Genomic DNA, 20,130 nt, shown 5'->3' with positions numbered 1-20,130 from the left:
AGCGCCTCACGTTCTGAAGTAACACTGAATAAACAAGGAGAGAGACGGTGTATCTAATCATTTGATTGGCTAACTCTAATCCTGGCCTGAGGTCGTTAATCGACAAGGTAAATGATTAAGGGCGTGTTTCACGATGGATTCAAGAGTATTATTGGTCACATACATATACAAGAAATGCAGTGAAATGAAAAGTGGAAGTGCCTGTAGAGATTGGGCAACATTCATGATATTAAGTATCAAATAATAATAATAGAATAAAAATAATATATATATAATAACGATTGAAACAATTAGCCCTAGATAGAATAACAAATTTGTAACTGTTTAGAAATTCAAAACGGTTACAGATTTGTTATTCTATACTGTGCTATTGTTTTTTCACACATTATGAGTCGGTCTGAGCGGCTCGGCCAATCAAACGACGCCGTGGTGTAGTGGGGGCCCCCTCGGTTATCGGGGGTTCCTGAGCCGTCCCTGGCCCGCTGGAGTCTGTTTCCCTCTGGGTTCGTCCGGGGCCCCTCCTCGCCATGTTTTAAGTGGCCCTCATCAGATTACCTTCTCCTGGCCAGTGTCAACACCCTGGTCACATGACCCCGCCCAGGACGTGGCAGTCTTACCTGGGTGCCTGACGGCACTCACCTGACAGGAAGTGATGCGGCGGTACGGAGCAGTGCTGCCCCCTGGTGGGCACCTGAGGGAACTGGTTTAGGACGACAACCTGTTGGTGGACTAAACAGGAAGTGATCTTTTTTTTACCAAGAGTTACGCCAATGCTTTATCCCCACGAGACGAGACTTCCCAAAGTAGTGGTTAACGAGTACGACTCCCAGCCTTGATGTACTGCGTTCACATCCCCTTTGCCTATAGTCCACCTTCGGGAAGATGCCATCACCCCATCATTAATGACATCCAAACAAAAAGCACCGTCGATTGCTTGGGACTAAGAAGTGAGCTGTAGTAGCGAATCCTCATGGAGACAGGTTCATAAGCGATGTGTTTCGGCCAGCTGAACAAGGCAAGTCATCAGTGCTAACGGCTAGATTAGCCCAAAGGCTAATATACCTATTGGTGCTGATGGCTTTCGCTAATGGGTAAATTAGCCTTTTGGCTACTAGCCGTTTTTTTTTCCAATGCACCCATTAGCGTTGGTGTTAATGGCCCCCCTTGTATGTTCGCCATGAAGCTATTATGGCATTAACACTGAAACGAATGGCCCTGTTAGCTCTTGTCCTGTTTTTTTTCTGGCAGCAGAGAGCTCTAATTAATGCCTGAGTACCTAGAGAGACCAGGCAGCCCAGATTGGAGAGCTTTTGCCCTGGGGGAGAGAGGCGTGTTCTGAGGCTGCTGTCTAGGTGGTCCCAGGCCCCCTAATGGTCTAGTCTGGCGTGAGTGGTCTCGCCGCGTGCTAGTGGTCTATGCGTATGCTAGTGGTCTAGCCGCGTGCTAGTGGTCTATGCGTATGCTAGTGGTCTAGTCGCCTGCTAGTGGTCTATGCGTATGCTAGTGGTCTAGTCGCCTGCTAGTGGTCTATGTGTATGCTAGTGGTCTAGTCGCCTGCTAGTGGTCTATGTGTATGCTAGTGGTCTAGTCGCCTGCTAGTGGTCTATGTGTATGCTAGTGGTCTAGTCGCCTGCTAGTGGTCTATGTGTATGCTAGTGGTCTAGTCGCCTGCTAGTGGTCTATGTGTATGCTAGTGGTCTAGACCTGTGCTAATGGTCTTGTCGCGTGCTGATGGTCTAGTCTCGTGCTATTGGGTTAGCCCTATGCTAATGGTCTTCCCAGCATGCATTTGGGCGGCGGTGGTCGTGCTGGTAATGAGAACTTTCTCCCAGCTCTCCGTGTGACTCAGAGATACACGAGGGGGGGGGGGGGGAGTCTGCACTGCGGCACCACCAACCTCCAAACTGCCCTTCCGTTGTGATGTCCTAGTGATGTCACTTCCTGCTGCTGCTCCTGGCCTGAGGCCCGGTGCCCGGGGGGGGGGGGAGTACTCTGTATTCCTGTGGTGAGTCGGTCTGTCTGCATGCCGGAGTCACTGAATGACAACGAAGCCGGAGCAAAGAAATATATCTGATATGAATATAAATGTTCAGAACGCAGCCCTGCATGGACTTCCAGATCCGGGAACCTCCACACGCTGCTGCGTGTTGTAACGGCGTCTCTGCGACACGCCGCTGCTTGCACAAGGCATGACGATGTGGCAAATGTACCCGAGGTGGCAGTTGCGTGTGTGTTCTTGTTGCCTACCTGACCAACAACTGATCCTGGGCCGTGTCGTTGTCGTTCCCATGGAGACGGTCTCTCCGGGGTCATAGGTCGAGAAGGGACCTGTGTGTGTGTGTGTGTGTGTGTGTGTGTGTGTGTGTGTGTGTGTGTGTGTGTGTGTGTGTGTGTGTGTGTGTGTGTGTGTGTGTGTGTGTGTGTGTGTGTGTGTGTGTGTGTGTGTGTTCGCATTGGCCTTCTGTGCACACGGATTAGGAGGGGTGTCCTCGCCCATCATACCCCAGGCTGCTAGTTCGCTGGTTCCTTCATAGAGCTCCCCCATGCAGCTCCTGAAACGGGTTACTGAAATATGGTTCGCTCGGGGCCAGGAGGTGAACCCCCCCAACCCCCCCCCCCCCCCCCCCCCCCCCTGCTCGTTAATGACCTGTATCTAATACCACTAAAAACAACTAAATGCTAATTCGACCGTCGAAGGGCATGCCGGCACCAGCGGCGGCCATGTTGAGAGAGTGTGGTGCTGGATGTTATGATGGGTCGGAGGCTTTAGGATTAAGGAGGTCTCACTGTTCAGGAATGTCCTCCTGATCTCCGGGTCTTTGAGAGCCAGCCTCCTCTTTATGAAGCCCCTTGCTCTTCGTCCCTCAGACCTCCCCCCCTCCTCCTCCTCCTCCTCATCCTCCCCCCCCCCCCCCCCCCCTCACACCCACATTTAAATGGTTGTGTTTATTCCTTTGGTTGTCTTTTGTTGTTTTATATATATTCTGTTGTCTTTTTAAGCAGGTTTTATTTGTGCGGTTGCCGTAAAACAAAACCAAAAACATTCCCCTTAATCCCTGCCCAATCCTAAACTCTGTCTCAATCTAGTTAACCCATACTAGCTAGCCTAACCCCTTAAAATGATTCATCTGAATTACCGACTAACTAATAGCTTTGGAAACTCTAACCCGGGTCAACAGGACTGACCGGGTGAGAGTTCACTCACTCACTTACTTACCTGATCCCTCACTGTCTCATAACCAAGCCCACCAACGAACCAACCTCACTCACTCCCCCACTCACTGTCACCAAACCCTCTCCTCTCTGTGAAGTCACTAAACTCCCTCCCTCACCCACTCCCTCACCCAGTCACTCACCGATCTCTCATTCAATCTCAACAACTGTGTGAATAGGGGGTGGGGGGGGGGGGGGGGGGGGAGCAAGCATATTATCTTGAGTCGTAGAATCATATTCAGTTTATATACACACACACACACACACACACACACACACACACACACACACACACACACACACACACACACACACACACACACACACACACACACACACACACACACACACACACACACACACACACACACACACACACACATTTCAACACACAGACACTGCAAGACATACTGCAACACACAGACACTGCAAGACATACTGCAACACACACACATTTCAAAACAAACATACACATTTCAACACACACACACACGCGTGCCAATTTCAACACGCTTAGCAACCAGCATTCTCGCCGGCCAGCTAAACACACGCATCCCTCCTTGCACCCGTCTGAGGGCTGACGTTGATGTTGTCACGGCCGTGCACTCCCTGTGGCGTGGCGTTGCCCATAGCGACGGCGGTACTGATGCTGTCCTGAGCGACCGGGGTCCGCCCCCGCTAGGAACGTCGTTACCCAGCATGCCCGGGGCTGAACACGCGCCGGACCCGGGCGTAGACACCTAGGGCTGCTGGACCGCAGGTCTGCTGTCAGACAGACGGGACAGACAGACGGACAGACAGTGGGAGGCGCAGCCTGTTGGGGGGGCAGTGGTTGATGCGGGCCATGGAGACGCTATGAGTGGTACACTTCCACCGCTCATCCCTTGGCTATAGGGCCGTGTTGATCTACCAACCGGCTGTGACTCTGATCAGGCATTACCAGGACTCCAACTTGTGATGTCATTAACAGCTCAATTCTAAAACGGCTGGTCATTTCTGATCAACATCCCCCCTGGTGGAGGAATAGTGCCCCCCCGCCCCGCCGCCCCTCTGCGTCTCTGCGTTCTGCTGGTCAGTGTTGAGAGTAGGTTGACTCTAAAGGCAAACCTGGGATGGACTCAGATCTAGACCGGATCTGGAGTCTCCATCTCTAATCCCACCGCTGTTGCTTGGGTCATGATGTCATCCCAGTAACACCTCGCCCAATAACACTTCCTGTTTTGGAAAACAAAACAAGCCAATCACCTCCCCGGCTTCTCATCCACTAATGCCACACCACCCAACACCCCGCCCCGCCCCCCTCACCCTAACCCTAACTCCCCCCCCTCCCTCTGGGCTCCACAGAACAAGTAGACCTCATCTGTAACATTCTCATGCCTTGTCCCCTCCCCCTCACTCTGACCTCCCCCAATCCCCCCCTTCTCCCACACCCCCCCCACCAACCCATTCCACTTCCAGGACAGGAAGTTCTTCAAAGGATTCTTTGCAAAAGTAAGTTACGCTTCGTGTGTCCTCGCTGTGTGCCTCCCTGCCTCTCTCTCCACCCCCGTCTCCTCCTCCTCTCTTCTTTTTTTGTTTGTTTTTGCTGTTTTGTTTGTTGTTGACCGATCTTCTCTCCTTACGTAACATGGTGTCACAACTGTTTCGTCAGTCAGGATAGGAGCACGCACACACACACGCACTGACACACATAGAGCGACTGAGAGAGAGACATTGATATGAAGGAGAGCGAGAGAGAGACAGAATAAGAGGGAGCGAGGCTTCTTCAGTCTCACCTCCTCTTCCTCAGAACCCCTGAGCTCCATCTGCTGCTGTTTTCCCTACAAGCCTTCATCAAGGCCTCCTCTTCCTCCCAGTCTATCCCTACCTCGGGGGTAACTCCTCCTCCTGCTCCTGCTGCTCCTCCTCCTGCTGCTCCTCCTCCTGCTCCTCCTCCTCCTCCTCCTCCTCCTCCTCCTCTCTGAGAACAAACTTACTCTGTACTTTCTCACTCTTTCAGGTCAGGGGTGTGTGTGTGTGTGTTTGTGTGTGTGTTGAGTTCATCCATACACTTTGTGTCCCTAAAGACGTCATAACGGGGGCCATGCGTAGTGGTGGCGTGTTGCGGTGGCGTGTCTAACGCCGCCCGTCTCTGATTGGCTTACAGGCAGGGAAGAAGGCAGTGCGCGCCGTGCTGTGGGTGTCGGCGGACGGTCTGCGCGTGGTCGACGACAAGACCAAGGTAGCGTCTGCTCTCCTCTTCCTGCCCTGTACCAGTTCACACCCTGGGGAACACCGCCCCCTGCTGGAGGAAGCTGGTATCATTTGTTTAGTTCTGCCATGTGCCATGACGCTATTCTTTATTTGAAGCCGGCAGCTGGCATTTGTTCTCATCATTCAGCCGGTGTTTTATCTAAATGTATCAATGAATATTTTTTGGATGAAGTCCATTGATCCGTGATGCATTTTTTTCTTTGTTCAAAGGCCGGGTCCCCAAAAGCAAAAACGGTAAAAAAACGGGGCATAATAAGTCAACGCAAAATCCAAAGCACATGAATAAGACATGAAAAAAAAAATGAGGACTGTTCAAATAAAAGCTTTACCAACGATGCATTAATAGAAGCATCTCAGTAAGTAGGGCCTCTCTCCACGCTCACAGGACCTGATCCTGGACCAGACGATAGAGAAGGTCTCGTTCTGCGCTCCAGACCGTAACTTCGAGCGGGCCTTCTCCTACATCTGCCGGGACGGCACCACGCGGCGCTGGATCTGCCACTGCTTCCTGGCCGTCAAGGACTCGGTGAATACATATCTATAGATTAGGATCATAATGATGATATGACGATGACATCTGTGTGGGTCATGTGACGTGCATGTGGGTCATTTGAGGTCGGGGCGACCATGTGACGTCGGAGACCATGTGACGTGCCTGTGGGTCATGTGACGTCGGGGCGACCACGTGACGTGCGTGTGGGTCATGTGACGTGCGTGTGGGTCATGTGACGTCGGGGCGACCACGTGACGTGCGTGTGGGTCATGTGACGTGGGGACGACCACGTTGACGTGCGTGGGTCATGTGACGACGGTGTGTGTGTGTCTCCCCAGGGCGAGCGGCTGAGCCACGCGGTGGGCTGTGCCTTCGCCGCCTGCCTGGAGCGGAAGCAGAAGCGCGAGAAGGAGTGCGGCGTGACGGCCACATTCGACGCCAACCGCACCACCTTCACCCGGGAGGGGTCCTTCCGCGTCACCACGGCGACGGAGGCGGCGGAGCGGGAGGAGGTGATGCGGCAGCTGCAGGAGGCCAAGAAAGGTCAGAGTTCGGGGAAGCCCCCAAGTGTCCGTGACAACCGAGGACAAACAACCGTCGATGTTTACACGCTAGGCTAACGAGTGACGCTAGCCAAGCTAGGCCCAGTGAGCTCCCAGTTAGCTTATCGGCTATCAGGCCGACAAGCTAAAATATGTACAAAACTAGCGCCTAACTTTCCTTTACTGTGTGTAGAATAGTATCTAAACTAAACACGGAGGCTGTACTCCCACTTCACCCCACACGGTGTTCGGGGGCTAGGCTATCTGCTAGGCTATCGGCTAGGCTACCGCTAACCATCCAACGCGCTGAACTCCTCCCACAGCCGAGGCCGCGCCCCCGCCGCCGAGCTCCGCCTCCAGCGGCAACGGCTCCTCGGGCCCCCCGTCGGACTCGCCGGGCTCCTCCCCCCCGCTGTCGGCCGCCACACTGGGCCCCCAGGCCATCCCGCGGCGCCACGCCCCGGCCGACGCCCTGGCGCGGCAGGGCTCGTTCAGGGGCTTCCCGGGCCTCAGCCAGAACAGCTCGCCCTTCAAGAGGCAGATGTCGCTGCGCATCGGCAACGAGCTGCCGGGCGGCGCCCCCCCCCGCAAAGACTTCCCCCTCAAGAACAGCGGTGAGCGGCTTGTTGTGTTAAGGGTTGTTGTGTGTGTAGTCGTTGTGTTTAGGGTTGTTGTGCTCAGTGTGGTTGTTGGGTTTAGTGTTGTTGGGTTTGGTGGTGTTGTTGTTGTGTTTAGGCTTGTTGTTGTGTTTAGGCTTGTTGTTGTGTTTAGTGTTGTTGTTGTGTTTAGGCTTGTTGTTGGGTTTAGTGTGGTTGTTGTATTTAGGATTGTTGTGTTGAGTGTTGTTGTTGTGTTTAGGCTTGTTGTTGGGTTTAGTGTGGTTGTTGTGTTAAGGCTTGTTGTTGGGTTTAGTGTGGTTGTTGTGTTTAGGCTTGTTGTTGGGTTTAGTGTGGTTGTGTTTAGGCTTGTTGTTGGGTTTAGTGTGGTTGTTGTGTTTAGGCTTGTTGTTGGGTTTAGTGTTATTGGGTTTGGTGTGGTTTTGTTAAGGGTTGTTTTGATTAGTGTTGTTGGGTTTAGTGTGGTGTTGTATAATGTGTTGCTGTCTCCATAGCCCTGTTGTCTGGTGTTGTGTAACGTTGTGTTTCTGTCTCCATAGCCCTGTTGTCTGGTGTTGTGTATCATTGTGTAACATTGTGTTTCTGTCTCCATAGCCCTGTTGTCTGGTGTTGTGTATCATTGTGTAACATTGTGTTTCTGTCTCCATAGCCCTGTTGTCTGGTGTTGTGTATCATTGTGTAACGTTGTGTTGCTGTCTCCATAGCCCTGTTGTCTGGTGTTGTGTATCATTGTGTAACGTTGTGTTGCTGTCTCCATAGCCCTGTTGTCTGGTGTTGTGTATCATTGTGTAACGTTGTGTTGCTGTCTCCATAGCCCTGTTGTCTGGTGTTGTGTATCATTGTGTAACGTTGTGTTGCTGTCTCCATAGCCCTGTTGTCTGGTGTAGTTGTGTATCATTGTGTAACGTTGTGTTGCTGTCTCCATAGCCCTGTTGTCTGGTGTTGTGCATCATTGTGTAACGTTGTGTTGCTGTCTCCATAGCCCTGTTGTCTGGTGTTCCCTCCCCAGTGGTGGAGGTGGAGGGCGAGGCCGACAGCATCAGCTCCCTCTGCAGTCAGATCACCACCGCCTTCAGCGGGGGGCCGAGGGACCCCTTCGCCTCCGCCCCCATGCCCAAGCCCACCTCCTCCCCGCAGTCGCCGGTCGCTCCAGGTAAGCTCCCCCCCGTCTCTCTCTCCCCCCGTCTCCCCCCGTCTCCCCCTGCTGGCAGGGCCATGTACTGCGCCGTTTAGTTCAGCAAGAGAAATGTGTTGGGGTGTGTGTGTGTGTGTGTGTGTGTGTGTGTGTGTGTGCGTGCGTGCGTGCGCGTGTGCGTGCGTGCGCGTGCGCGCGCGCGCGTGCGTGCGTGCGCTCTCACTGGGCATGGGTTCGATCAGAAGCCGTTTCTGACTCAACTATCTCATCCGTCACGTTGGCTCACTCTTTATTTTTACAATCATTAATTTGTTTACATTTGCATCCACCGCCTAACAACACCCCGTTCGCTCACAGCATGTGTTCGCGGCGCGCGCCTGCATGTGTCGCGGCGCGCGCCTAGCCTAGCCTAGCATGCCCGGCTCTAGCGTCTTGTCTCTCTCTGTGCCGTAGTGAACGGCTCGTCGCCTGCTTACCCCCCAGCCCTGCCCCCTCCGCTGCCCGCCCGGGACACTAACCCCTGGGCTAGGCTCCCAGCGGGCCTCCATTCGGCCCCAGGTAAGCGCCACAGTCCCCCCCCCCCCACCACCACCCTGGAGCTCACCGGAGGTCCGGTCCTCGTGTTTGTCCGGCATGAGAAATGTGCATGATGTGTTTGGTGCTCGGCCTGCCTTTCCATGAGTGCTTGCTACGTCTGGCTATGGTCTCTTAGCTTACATGCTAACAGCTATGCTATGTCTGGCTATGGTCTGTGAGCATAGCTTTTAGCACGTAAGCCATGTCTGGCTATGGTCTCTTGGCACATATTTTAGCATGTAAGCTATGTCTGGCTAATCTCTCATATCTTGTATCCAAGCAGTTAAGCTATATTGCCGTCTTAGCATAGCTTTTAGAATTTATGCTATGTCACAGCTAAAGCATAGCTTCTAGCATAAGAACATCTCTTTCCAGTATGATTCTCTCCACGTACTGCCGATATTATGTAGGAAATGGAAACTTTATTCGCTCATAAAGTTTCGCATATCAAATATTTCTGTTCGCTTTGGTCGCTGGTGTGGACGCACAGTCAGTCCTATAAGCCCTGACCCCTAGCTGCTCCTCTAATGAACTGGTGTCTGACTAGGATTGATGTTGGGTACCCCCGTACCTCCATGGGTACCGCTACTCACTGCTGTCCTGTTCCCCCCCCCCCCCTCCCCGAACAGGAAGTGACTGGTCCACGTCGGCGACGGGGCCGGCCCTGGGGGGCCCCGGCTCCTCCCCCGCCCTGCCCTCCCACCGCCGCACCCCCTCGGAGGCGGACCGCTGGCTGGAGGAGGTCACCAAGTCCGTCCGGGTGCCCCCGCAGCCGGCGGCGGCGGCCGTGCCCCACCTGGGCCCCCCCGCGGGACAGCACCCCGGGGCGGCGGCCCCCCCGCCCCCGCCGCCCATGGGCTTCCTGCCCCCGCCCCTGCCCATGCTGCCCCCCCGCCAGCCGGCGGCGGCGGCCTACCCGGTGTCCAACGGGCTGGCGTTCGGCCCGCCCGTGGTGCCCGTGGTGGGCATCACCCCGTCCCAGATGGTGGCCAACGTGTTCGGGTCGGCCGCCCAGCCCCCGCCCCCCTCCTTCGCCCCCCACCCCCACCCCCACCCCCAGATGCTGCAGCAGCCGTTCCCCATGCCCCACTACGACCACGGCCACGCCCACGCGCTGGCCGCCGCCCACTACAGCAAGCCCCTCCTCCTGCCCCCCGTCCTTAGCCCCGCCCCCCTGCTGCAGCCCTCGTCCAATGGCAGCGCGGCGTTCAACGGCGGCGCGGCGGGGGAGAACTGGGCCACCGCCGCCGCCTCCCATCAGCTCCCCTCCCTGGCCCCGCCCTCCCCCGCCCTGGCCCCGCCCCAGACCTCGCTGGCCCCGCCCCCTCCCGCCGGGCAGGTGGACGCCTTCGAGGCCCAGTGGGTGGCGCTGGAGGGGCGGTCCCGTCAGCACGCCTCCCCCTCCCCCACCAACCCCTTCTCCAGCGAGCTGCACCAGACCTTCGAGATCCAGCTCTGAAGACCCTCCCACTCTCCCCCATTCTGCTCCCGGATAGAGGGGGGGGAGGGCTCTGAAGACCCTCCCCTCCCCCCATAAGAGGGGGGTGGGGGGGGTTAGGGAGATCTGAAGCCCCTCCTCTCTACCCCTTCTCCTGGGGGGAGGGGGTTAGGGAGCTCCCCTACAGCTGTTGGAGACGGAAAGACTTGAGGAGGAAGATATATAAAACTAGAGGCTGATGTGGCGGCTAGAGAGGAGGGGGAGGAGTCTTCTGAAGCAGAGGGGGGGGGGGGGGGGGGTGACGGACGAGGCGTGAGGTTCCGCCTCTAGTGGTTGGCCCCGCCCACCCCAGCATCTCATTACATTGCCTGTATCTGTTTTTGTTGTTATGACATCATGATCGTTGCATCATCCATCGCCCCTGCAAAGTGGTGGGAGACCCCGAACGCTGACCCACGACCTCCCTCTCCCCCCCCCCCCACCCCCGCCCCCTCACTGGCCTTCGGACCACCGACAGCACTGAGAGACCCCCAGCTTCCAGACAGGAGGTCCTAACCCTCGATGACTTCACAATCAGAAGGAACTCAAGAGCGACCGAATGCCAAAATCTTTATTTTTATGCATCGAGTATATTTTAAATAGCTATGAAATCTAAAACGGAGAAGTTGTAAGTTATCTTTGCCAAAGGCACAGGCTAGCTAAAAGGTGTGTGTGTGTGTGTGTGTGTGTGTGTGTGTGTGTGTGTGTGTGTGTGTGTGTGTGTGTGTGTGTGTGTGTGTGTGTGTGTGTGTGTGTGTGTGTGTGTGTGTGTGTGTGTGTGTGTGTGTGTGTGTGTGTGTGTGTAAGAAGTGACCCTATATATATTACGCATAAATATATATCTTTAAAGAATCTATACTGAACACACCGCCGGTGGCAGTGGTAGTTTTCCATGTTCTGTAGAGAGGTTGTGTGAAGGGACTGCTGCTTTTACTCGTTTATTTAACGATTTTTATTTTTTAAAACGAAAAGCATTGCCGTCAAAGGTATCCTGTGATTGGATGCCCAGGATCGCATTGAATATAAAGGGGCGTCATTGCAGCAACAATCAGTTTGGACCCGACAATGGCGGTGGCGCCCCCTGCTGGTGACTCCTCCACTGGCGTCCTCTTTTTAAACTCATTTATTTTAATTTTAAATAGTTTAGTACTCGCCATAGTACTTAACATTCGATTTTTCCTCATGATCTTCCTTTTATTTTGTGTTAACATTCTATATTTTCCTCGGTATTTCCATGATTTTTTTTAATTTGCACAAGCACTAAGAATAGATAAAGGACCTCACAGGTGGCTGTGATCCGCAGTAAGCAACATGGCGACGGGATTTGTAGTTCTGCACAAGCTACGGCCCAACGGTTAGACCGTGGCGTCACCTCAACACGGTCTGCTCTCAATCTGGTTCATCTCTCAATGTCTTATTTTCCCTCGTTAAACGCTAGATTCTTTTTTTTTCTTTTTTATCAAGCCTGTGAATGATTTTATTCTGATTTTATTTTATTTTGTACATTGAAGCTAAAGGAATGAATAAATCTATGGTGGTAGAGGAAAAAGGCTGCCTGTGTGTGTATTCTTTTGGCTGTGTATTTATCTACATTAACTGTCATAAGAAGCTAAAATCCTTTGGCTGCATAATCCAACCTTCCTGAAGTCCGCCGCATGACTCACCGGGGAGATGGAGAGAGCTGGGAAGCGTTCGTTTTCCACCTTGACATCGTCCGTCCGATGGGCGTCGCTGCGCTGAACGACCCCGCCCCCTGACGCTGTCACTATATAAAAGGACCGGAAGTGCTTTATCATAACTGCATAAGAAACGAGCGTGGATGTACCCGGCTCTGGCCTCGTCCTACACAGGTAACCGTTTGAACGTTTTACCAAGTCCATACTTAATAACAGGTTTTACACAGTGAAGCCAATGCCAGATAAGGACACAGAAACGCACGTTTTCATGAGATAGTTGTAGGAGAGCGTTAGCATGTCTCACATTCTGAGCTGTCTGTCTTCGATATGATAAACAAATCAACGATGTGATAAACAAGCGTGTGCGACATGACAAGATTGAAACGTTTGATTTGCAGTCTGTCGCTCTGTTCATGACTTCCCGTCTACATCTGCAGCTGACTGACGTACAGGTGTTTGCAGTCATCATTAGCCACATGGCTAGCAGTGGATCAGACCACCTCACTTTTTCTGTTGACCAACTAGTCCCGAGTCCACACGTCTAACCGCGTGGTGAGTATCGATTGTAGCTGCAACGTGTTGACGTAAATCAATAAAGATCGCCAATTAGACAACCTGATTGGTGTCTGAACGCGTACGACTTGGGTACGACTTGGCATGGCAGGCTTGTCACTTTGAACGTTTGTTTTATAATTAGTTTTCCAGGGCAATGCTGAGTCGGGAAGTATCATAACGGAGGAGATTGATTTCCAGTGGTCCCCGGTGACAAAGGGCAACGCCGATACCTCTCCATCCAGCGAAGAAGCCGGGCGACGCACGTTGAACTCTGCCCCACGGACGGCATGTTTTGATACCCAGTCCAGTATCCTCTACCCGTCCTACTACCCCACTCGAAGATGTCTCCACGCGGGTCCATCTCGACCGTCATAACGACGGTTCTCGGGGTGACTCTAGGCGGGTTGCTGATATGGCGCGTTTACCGGAGACAGAGGAAGCGACTACCTTGCAGTCACAAGGCAGTCGATTCACCCGTGGTGGAGGCGGCCCCTCCGCCTCTCTCAGTGGAGTCTCCAGCCACGCCGGTTTCTTCGTCTTCTTCTTCTTCTCCTCCTCCACCACCTCCTCCCCCCACCCCGGCGCTACCATCTCCAGAGCAGCTGCTGAGGGTGGCGCCTGTGGTAGTGGGCTCCGAGGACGAGTGGGAGCGCGCCTGGCCCGCCCTGCAGAAGGACCTCGCCGTCTTCCCCGTGTTGGGGTTGGACTGTGAATGGGTAAAGAAGCGCGGCGTAAGAACAGTTTTGCATGACCGTTTAGATGAGCGCATGTTGTTGTTGTTGTGGCAGGCCCTCCTCACCCCCTCAGCTGCTCTCTCCCCCCCCCCCCCGCTCCAGGTGTCGGTGAAGGGTCGGACCTCCATGGTGTCTCTTCTCCAGATGGCCTCCTACTCGGGCCGCTGTGTCCTGGTCCGGATGCTCTCCCTCCGAGGTGGGGGGGCGCGGTCCATCCCCCTCAGCCTGATGGAGGTCCTGCGAGACCCCCACGTCTTGAAGGTTGGGGTGGGCTGCTACGAAGACGCCAAGCGGCTGATCCGAGACCACGGCCTGGCCGTGGGGTGCACGGTGGACCTGCGGTACCTGGTCCTCCGAAGGTGGGTTAGACCCCGCCCCCTTCATGGGGTTAGGCCCCGCCCCCGTGGGCAGGCCTCATTAGTGACCCACTGTAGCGGGATTAACTTTGGAGGTGAGGAGAGAGTGGTTACGCTGTGGCACTCCCAGGTGAAAGGTTGTGGGTTCGAAACCCCCACCCCCCCGATTATGGTCCCACGTTCACGCAACGCAAGGGGGTGACGGACCCTCCTTGCGTCCACCGCAAGAGCCTGACGGGCGCCTCCCAAAAAATGTTAACCTTCCGTCGCGGCGACGCAGCGTGGGCTGTGATTGATCCCCTCGCTAGAACCCGACGCAGAACCATAAAGGTTCACGACTGCGTCGAAGCGTCTGCGTGGTCGTTGCGTATACGTGGGACCATGTGTCCCTAACCCTAACCCTAACCCTAACCCATGACTCCAGTTCTCGGCGAGTTGCAGAGAGTAAAAGTGCTAAATGAAACCTAAACTAAAACCACTTGAATTCGAGAACCCCTTTACCTCCTAGTCTTGGATTGATTTTTATGTTCATTAAATCCGGCAGACGCAGTTGAGTTGCTTGTCACAGTTATGATTGCTCATAGAAAGAAGATGTCAATAATACATTTTTGCTAAAAAATTAGGTGTCTCCTTTTTCTGGAGGGTTCTGAAGACGTCTCCGTGTTCTAAAGGGTGTCCCCCCCCCCCCCCCAGGAAGGTGCTGCTGAACAACGGCATGAGTCTGAAGTCTCTTGCGTCCGACCTGCTCGGCGTCTCTCTGGATAAGTCTCTGGCGCTGCGCTGCAGTGACTGGGAGGCCAAGAAGCTGACCGCCGACCAGGTGACCTCTCCTTCTTCCTCCTTCTCCTCTCTCCTTCTGCTCTCGCCTTCTCCTCTCTCCTTCTGCTCTCTCCTTCCCTTCCTCCTTCTGCTCTCTCCTTCTCTTCCTCCTTGTCCTTTTTAAGGTAACTACAGCTAACTCCTCCATGTTGTTCATCACAATTATGCTCAAGAAGTACATTCAATAGTGTGTGTGAGTCAGAAAATCGAATGTAACTAATTCTTTCCTATATGTAGTGAGCTGTTTTGTGTCTGTATATTTGTAGATGTATTTAATTGTATCATTTAAAAAATATATAGATGTCAGTTGACTGGTCCAATCGGCTTATTGCCATGTTTCTTTTTTATTTTAACTGAACTATCTCCTCCCTGGTCATATCCCTCCCCCCCCCCGGTCATGTGACCCCTCTCCCCCCACAGGTGCGCTATGCGGCGGGCGACGCCCAGGTCTCCGTCGCTCTGTTCTTCCACCTGCTGGGTCTGGGCGGAGACTCTAGCCCCTCCCCCTGCTCCTCCATCAGCCCCTCCCCCTCTAGCCCCGCCTACTTATCCACCGGCACCGCCCCCTACGCCCAGCTGGCCGCCCAGTGCCAGGGGCTGGTGGACGTCCCGTTCCGGGAGGGGCGGGGCTCGGGGCGGGGGGCCGCGGAGGGCGACGAGAACACTCCGTTCAGGGGGGGCGGCGGCGACGGCGGCGGCGACCGGAGGCCGAGGAGGCTGGCCTTCGAGAGCCCGGAGGCTGGGGACCAGCAAGTCCCAGACCCCCGGCGCAACCAGAAGAGGAAGCCCCTGGGGGTGGGCTACTTCGCCAGGTGAGGAGGGGGGGGGAGGGTCGCCACTGGGGTTGGGTGGACCACTACTCCACTACTACGGCCACATGTGCATTTTATTTTGGCTCCTGAGAATAAAGTCTGACTTGTGGCCCTAATCCTCTTCTGTTATTCATACATTACCCTCTCCAACTCGATTCCCGAAATGCCCTTTCCCATGTTCTCAGTAACGACTCCCTCTAGTCTACCAAGTATTAACGGGTTAATTAAGTTTCCCGTCCAGCTCCTAATTGGCTGACCACCGTCTCCTCCCATTGGTGTGTCAAAACAGGAAGTCTCCTCTCTATGACAACTGCTTCCTGTACGCCCCCGACGGAGAGCCGCTCTGTACCTGCGACAAGAAGAAGGCCAAGTGGTACCTGGACAAGGGCCTGGGAGGTACCCGACCACTAGTTACTATAACTAGTACTATTACTAGTAGTTACCCATAGCTAGTACCAGTACCGTGTGTGTGTGTGTGTGTGTGTGTGTGTGTGTGTGTGTGTGTGTGTGTGTGTGTGTGTGTGTGTGTGTGTGTGTGTGTGTGTGTGTGTGTGTGTGTGTGTGTGTGTGTGTGTGTGTGTGTGTGTGTGTGTGTGTGTGTGTGTGTGTGTTCCCAGTCCTGGAGTCCCAGGACCCCTTCGTGGTGCGGCTGCTGTTCGAGCCGGCGGGCCGGCCAGAATCCAAGCAGGACTACTACCTGACGGCCAAGGAGAACCTGTGTGTGGTCTGTGGCAAGGAGGACTCCTACATCAGGTGGGCCGGGCTGAACATAAGGAACTTTAAAAATAAAATGTTCATACTAAATCCCAATTAGATGATTTCCCCAAATCGTTCAGCCCTCAACTAGATTTTCTTCTTACTTTTTCAAAAGATTTTTTTTTTATTTTCCACACAAATACAAACCTGCATTCGAGCCGCCATACTTGTAGTCCCCCGTCCACGCTCCCCCTCCTCATCCCGTCCGCTCCGCCCCTCAGGAAGAACATCGTCCCCCACGAGTACCGGCGCCACTTCCCCGCCGAGCTGAAGGACCATAACTCCCACGACATCCTGCTGCTGTGCACGGCGTGCCACGCCGCCTCCAACGTCCACGACGGCTCCCTGAAGCAGCTGCTGGCCGAGGAGCACGGCGCCCCCCAGGGGTGTGAGGAGGGGGTGCGCGTCCTGGAGGACTCGGACCGGCGCCGCGTGCGCTCGGCCGCCAGGGCGCTGCTCACGGCCGGCGACGCCCTGCCGCAGCGGCGGCGCTCCGAGCTGCAGGGGCTGATCCAGGACTTCCTGGAGCCGGACGGACGCACGGACGGCGGGGAGCTGACCTCCGAGGACCTGCAGTACGCGGCCGAGCTGGAGACCAGGTGAGGAGGGGCGGGGTCATTCAGGGAGAGGGGCGGGGCTTCAGGGAGACGGGCGGGGCTTTCCAGGTGATCGGGGAGGGGGCGGGGCTTCTGGGAGAGGGGTGTGGCTTTCCAGATGAGGAGGGGGATTGGGGCGGTGCTTCAGGGAGAGGGGCGGGGCTTCAGGGAGAGGGGGAGGGCTTTCCAATGAGTGGGTAGGGGGTGGGTCTTCAGGGAGATGGGCGGGACTTTCCAGGTGAGTGGGAGATGGGCGGGACTTTCCAGGTGAGGAGGGGAAGGGGTGGAGCTTCAGGCGGAAGGGCGGGACTTTCCAGGTGATGCTGGCAGGGGGAGGGCTTCAATGTTGGATTTAGACCCAGAGACTATAGTACCATCGTTGTGTAACTGTTATGAGTATTTTTTGCTATGCAATGTTGTGTATGAAATCCGCCACACGCCGTAGCGTTATACTTAAGGTTTCCGGGAAAGTCAAACTGTCACTCGAACGCGACAGTCATGATGATTAAATGGCATACATTACTATGTTTGGGATCATATAAGTCAAATGACCATGTTTAAAACAAAATAAAAGTGGTTTTGGGTTCAATGGCTCTTTAAGACCTGCAAGACAGCGAATGCGGGTAGAAAGTAAACTGGTAACGACATGACGAGGTTAATGATGTTAATATCATTAATCACCACTGTCTGCTAGCACCAAACAAGACGCCCTTCTGTCAGCGAGCGCAGCTGTAGACTCCAATATAGGGCTGTTCGGTTATGGAAAAATCATAATTACGATTATTTTGGGCATTATTGAAATCACGATTATTCTATTTTGTGTGTGAAACAAGATGCATTTCTCTCCAAAATAACACTTTGTAACTGAGAACTTTGAAATTTGCCATTTAAAAACAAATACAGAAAATGTTAAAATAGAAAATGTTAAAAAGAAAATACTGTACTAAAATGTAACCAGCGGTTCATTATTGCAATTTCTATAGAACACTTAATAAATAATATAAAATCGTTTCAACTCTTAGTGTGGAGATTGTTTGACCCAAGAATCAAAATCGGGATGAAAAATTAGATGAATCGCGCAGCTCCTCAAACCGTGTTTCTCTGCCCCCCCCCACCGCCTCCTCCTCGCCGCAGGATCTTCAACGCGTCCTACGTGCCCCACGGTCTGAAGGTGGTGCGGGCGCAGGCGGGCGGCGTCGTCGGCGGCCTGCGCGGCCTGATGGAGCTGGAACGGCGCTGGCGCCAGCACTTCCTGTCCTCCATGCGGCCGCGCCACCTGCCCCCGCTCTGGGCCGTCGACCACAACCACAGGAAGCTACGCCACAAGTACGGCGAGGACCTGCCCGTCCTGCCCCTCTGAGGACCCCCCTTCCCCGTTGCTCATGGCAACCGGAAAGAAGGAACGCTGACTGGAACCGGGTGGTTTGTGGGAACTTTGCCAAAAACTATGTTCAATAAGGGAACCCCCCCCCCAAACCCGGCAGCAACTGGCACGAAGGAACGCTGCCCGGAACCGGGCGGTTTGTGGGACCGTGGCCAAAAACTATGTTCAGTACAGAGACCCTCTCCCCCCCCCCCCCCCCCCCTCCCCACGAAGGCCTAACGCTGGACTACAGAACCTGAATGTACCAGAGCTCGTTTCTGATTGGACCGGGGGACGACCCGGTCCGGTGCCAAAGACAACCCGTTGGATGAGATGTACAGTGGGCGGAGCTTGGTGCGCACATGCTCAGTCCACTGACAGCTGTCCCTTTGCTCCCCCCCCCCTCCCCCATGAAGGCCAGCACCGATTGATACACTTGATTCATTTAAAAAAAAACGAAAAAAAAACGTTGATCTAGATATTTATTTACGTATTCCTCCTCCACAGATAAGGGAACATAACCAACTATACAAAACGGCAACACTCATCCTCATTGGACGGATGACTTAACAATATCAGCTCTCATTGGACGGATGTAATGAGGCTCTCTTTCATTGGACAGATTAAAGGACAACAGGGGTCCCAAAGGCACCAATCAAGAGCATCTTACTCCCCTGACGGTCAATTCATCAGGGGACCTCTCTCTGGTTGGTCCTTGGGGCCCCTGAGACTGGGGGGCCCCAGGATGAAGGTCCAGGTGGACCCTCTCCTACCACTCCCCCCTCTCTGTTCCCGGGCTCCCCCTGAAGGCTCGGATATTTCCCCGGCCCCTGTCCCCAGGGGCCCCTAAACCTCCGAGCACCACCGAGGGACCGGGTTCAATGCCCCGCCTCCGCCACGGTCTAGATAGTCTGCTTATTATGTTTGCGTTTTTTTATTCTGGGACAGGGTGAGGAGACGTGGGACGTCAGAAGTGTGCACCATGAAGTTTATTTTAAAAGAGATTTGTTTGTTGTTGTGAAATGTTTGACTCGACATTTTAAAAAAAATAAAGTTCTTTGTATTCTGCATCCCAGTTTTTCTCTAGAACTCTTCCGTCGTGTCTCCATTGGTTGAGACCTTTTTATAACATCCCGCAGCCGAACTTAAAGGGGTGATGTCATGCCACCAGGTGAGAGTTTGATTGCCGTTAGAAGAACTGCTCTTCCCTGTGCCTTATGGTGCGTTTTTAGTATTCTCTGCGAACCGACTCGGACCTCGGATGTGACGTCACACTTACCCTTCAATCGTTTTATGTTTCGCTCGGTCGTTGGAGAAAAACATCCGGACGCCACCCGGAAAGCTGTTGTCGCGGTAGCATTGGCAGAGTACCAGGCGCTCCAAAATAAGTAGGCTATAGGCAGAGATACGGACGCAGTAAGGTATTGCATTAATACGAGTGATTGAAATTGCCATTTAAACCACCAAAGTTGTCCAAACACAATGAAAACAGTTCATACAGCAAGTCACACCGGGCGTAGCCATCTTGAATTCTCTCTCGGAATCCTTGCTCGGCCGCATATGAGTTCATCCGAGCAAGCAAGTTCGCCGTCCGAGCAACAGGCGCGTGTTCATGAATGTCGCTAGGCAACGTCCTCGGACCTCCGAGTCGCATGGATAATAAAACGCCCCATTAGTGTCATCACAAGTGGGCGTGTCCACCTAGATGTAGGCTGGGTGGATCAGTACCAGCCTACAGAGTGGACTGTACCAATTGTTGCTTAACTATCATACATTCTGGATTGACAAGCCCACTTGGGATATCACTAAAACACAGGAAGAGATGGAGTTTCAAACTGCTTGTAATGGTTAATCACACCTAGTGGCATATCACACCTTTATAATGTCTCTGTACCGGTCTCAACCAGCAAAGGATTTAATGTTATAAATCTTTTATGTTGTCAAAGGACGTATTCACACCAGGAAAGTCCTTAGTTCGATAGATACAATGAAGGGCACTGAAATGTATTCTGAATTTATTTTACAAAACGTGTTTAAATGTACACAACGTCATAGTTCAGAACATCAAGTATTCCATGGAGATCTTTTCTGTTCTGCTGAATTCCTTGAATCTTCTGTTCGTTAATTGAAGGAAAAATGCAACTGACAATGTTTCCC

At 53.7% G+C, this 20,130-nt stretch overlaps 2 protein-coding genes across 3 annotated transcripts in view; both read left to right on the top strand.

The window, feature by feature from the left end:
- numb (NUMB endocytic adaptor protein) overlaps window positions 1-10,521 on the top strand; it is a 36,777-nt gene extending 26,256 nt beyond the window's left edge. The window contains exons 4-12 of the mRNA XM_056589769.1: window positions 4,672-4,704; window positions 5,360-5,434; window positions 5,852-5,992; window positions 6,298-6,502; window positions 6,825-7,115; window positions 8,128-8,271; window positions 8,707-8,811; window positions 9,459-9,823; window positions 9,890-10,521. Coding sequence (XP_056445744.1) covers window positions 4,672-4,704; window positions 5,360-5,434; window positions 5,852-5,992; window positions 6,298-6,502; window positions 6,825-7,115; window positions 8,128-8,271; window positions 8,707-8,811; window positions 9,459-9,823; window positions 9,890-10,288 — 1,758 coding nt within the window. The 3' untranslated portion in view covers window positions 10,289-10,521. The remainder of the gene's footprint in view (window positions 1-4,671; window positions 4,705-5,359; window positions 5,435-5,851; window positions 5,993-6,297; window positions 6,503-6,824; window positions 7,116-8,127; window positions 8,272-8,706; window positions 8,812-9,458; window positions 9,824-9,889) is intronic.
- A 1,620-nt stretch (window positions 10,522-12,141) lies between these two features.
- exd2 (exonuclease 3'-5' domain containing 2) lies at window positions 12,142-19,156 on the top strand. 2 transcript variants are annotated; one of them, XM_056590352.1, is made up of 9 exons: window positions 12,142-12,534; window positions 12,680-13,253; window positions 13,374-13,630; window positions 14,321-14,447; window positions 14,867-15,258; window positions 15,548-15,654; window positions 15,876-16,011; window positions 16,236-16,613; window positions 17,745-19,156. In XM_056590352.1, exons 2-9 carry the CDS (start codon window positions 12,879-12,881, stop codon window positions 17,968-17,970), a joined length of 1,998 nt encoding a protein of 665 aa, XP_056446327.1. In that variant the 5' UTR covers window positions 12,142-12,534; window positions 12,680-12,878; the 3' UTR covers window positions 17,971-19,156. The 2 variants fall into 2 exon arrangements, with proteins under 2 accessions (XP_056446327.1, XP_056446326.1); XM_056590351.1 differs by having other exon boundaries at window positions 12,680-13,268.
- The last annotated feature ends 974 nt before the right edge of the window (window positions 19,157-20,130 follow it).

The sequence above is a fragment of the Gadus chalcogrammus genome, chromosome 5 (genome assembly GCF_026213295.1).
Source record: "Gadus chalcogrammus isolate NIFS_2021 chromosome 5, NIFS_Gcha_1.0, whole genome shotgun sequence".
In the NCBI taxonomy this organism is placed as follows: Eukaryota; Metazoa; Chordata; class Actinopteri; order Gadiformes; family Gadidae; genus Gadus; species Gadus chalcogrammus.
This window is presented reverse-complemented; position numbering and strand designations above follow the sequence as displayed.

What these genes read in the sequence shown, in the direction of transcription:
- exd2 (XM_056590351.1), top strand. Translation starts at nt 12,879, where the DNA reads ATGTCTCCACGCGGGTCCATCTCGACCGTCATAACGACGGTTCTCGGG. An exon ending in AATGGGTAAAGAAGCGCGGC is followed by an intron (nt 13,269 to 13,373) that starts GTAAGAACAGTT and finishes CCCCCGCTCCAG; the next exon opens with GTGTCGGTGAAGGGTCGGAC. An exon ending in CCTGGACAAGGGCCTGGGAG is followed by an intron (nt 15,655 to 15,875) that starts GTACCCGACCAC and finishes GTGTGTTCCCAG; the next exon opens with TCCTGGAGTCCCAGGACCCC.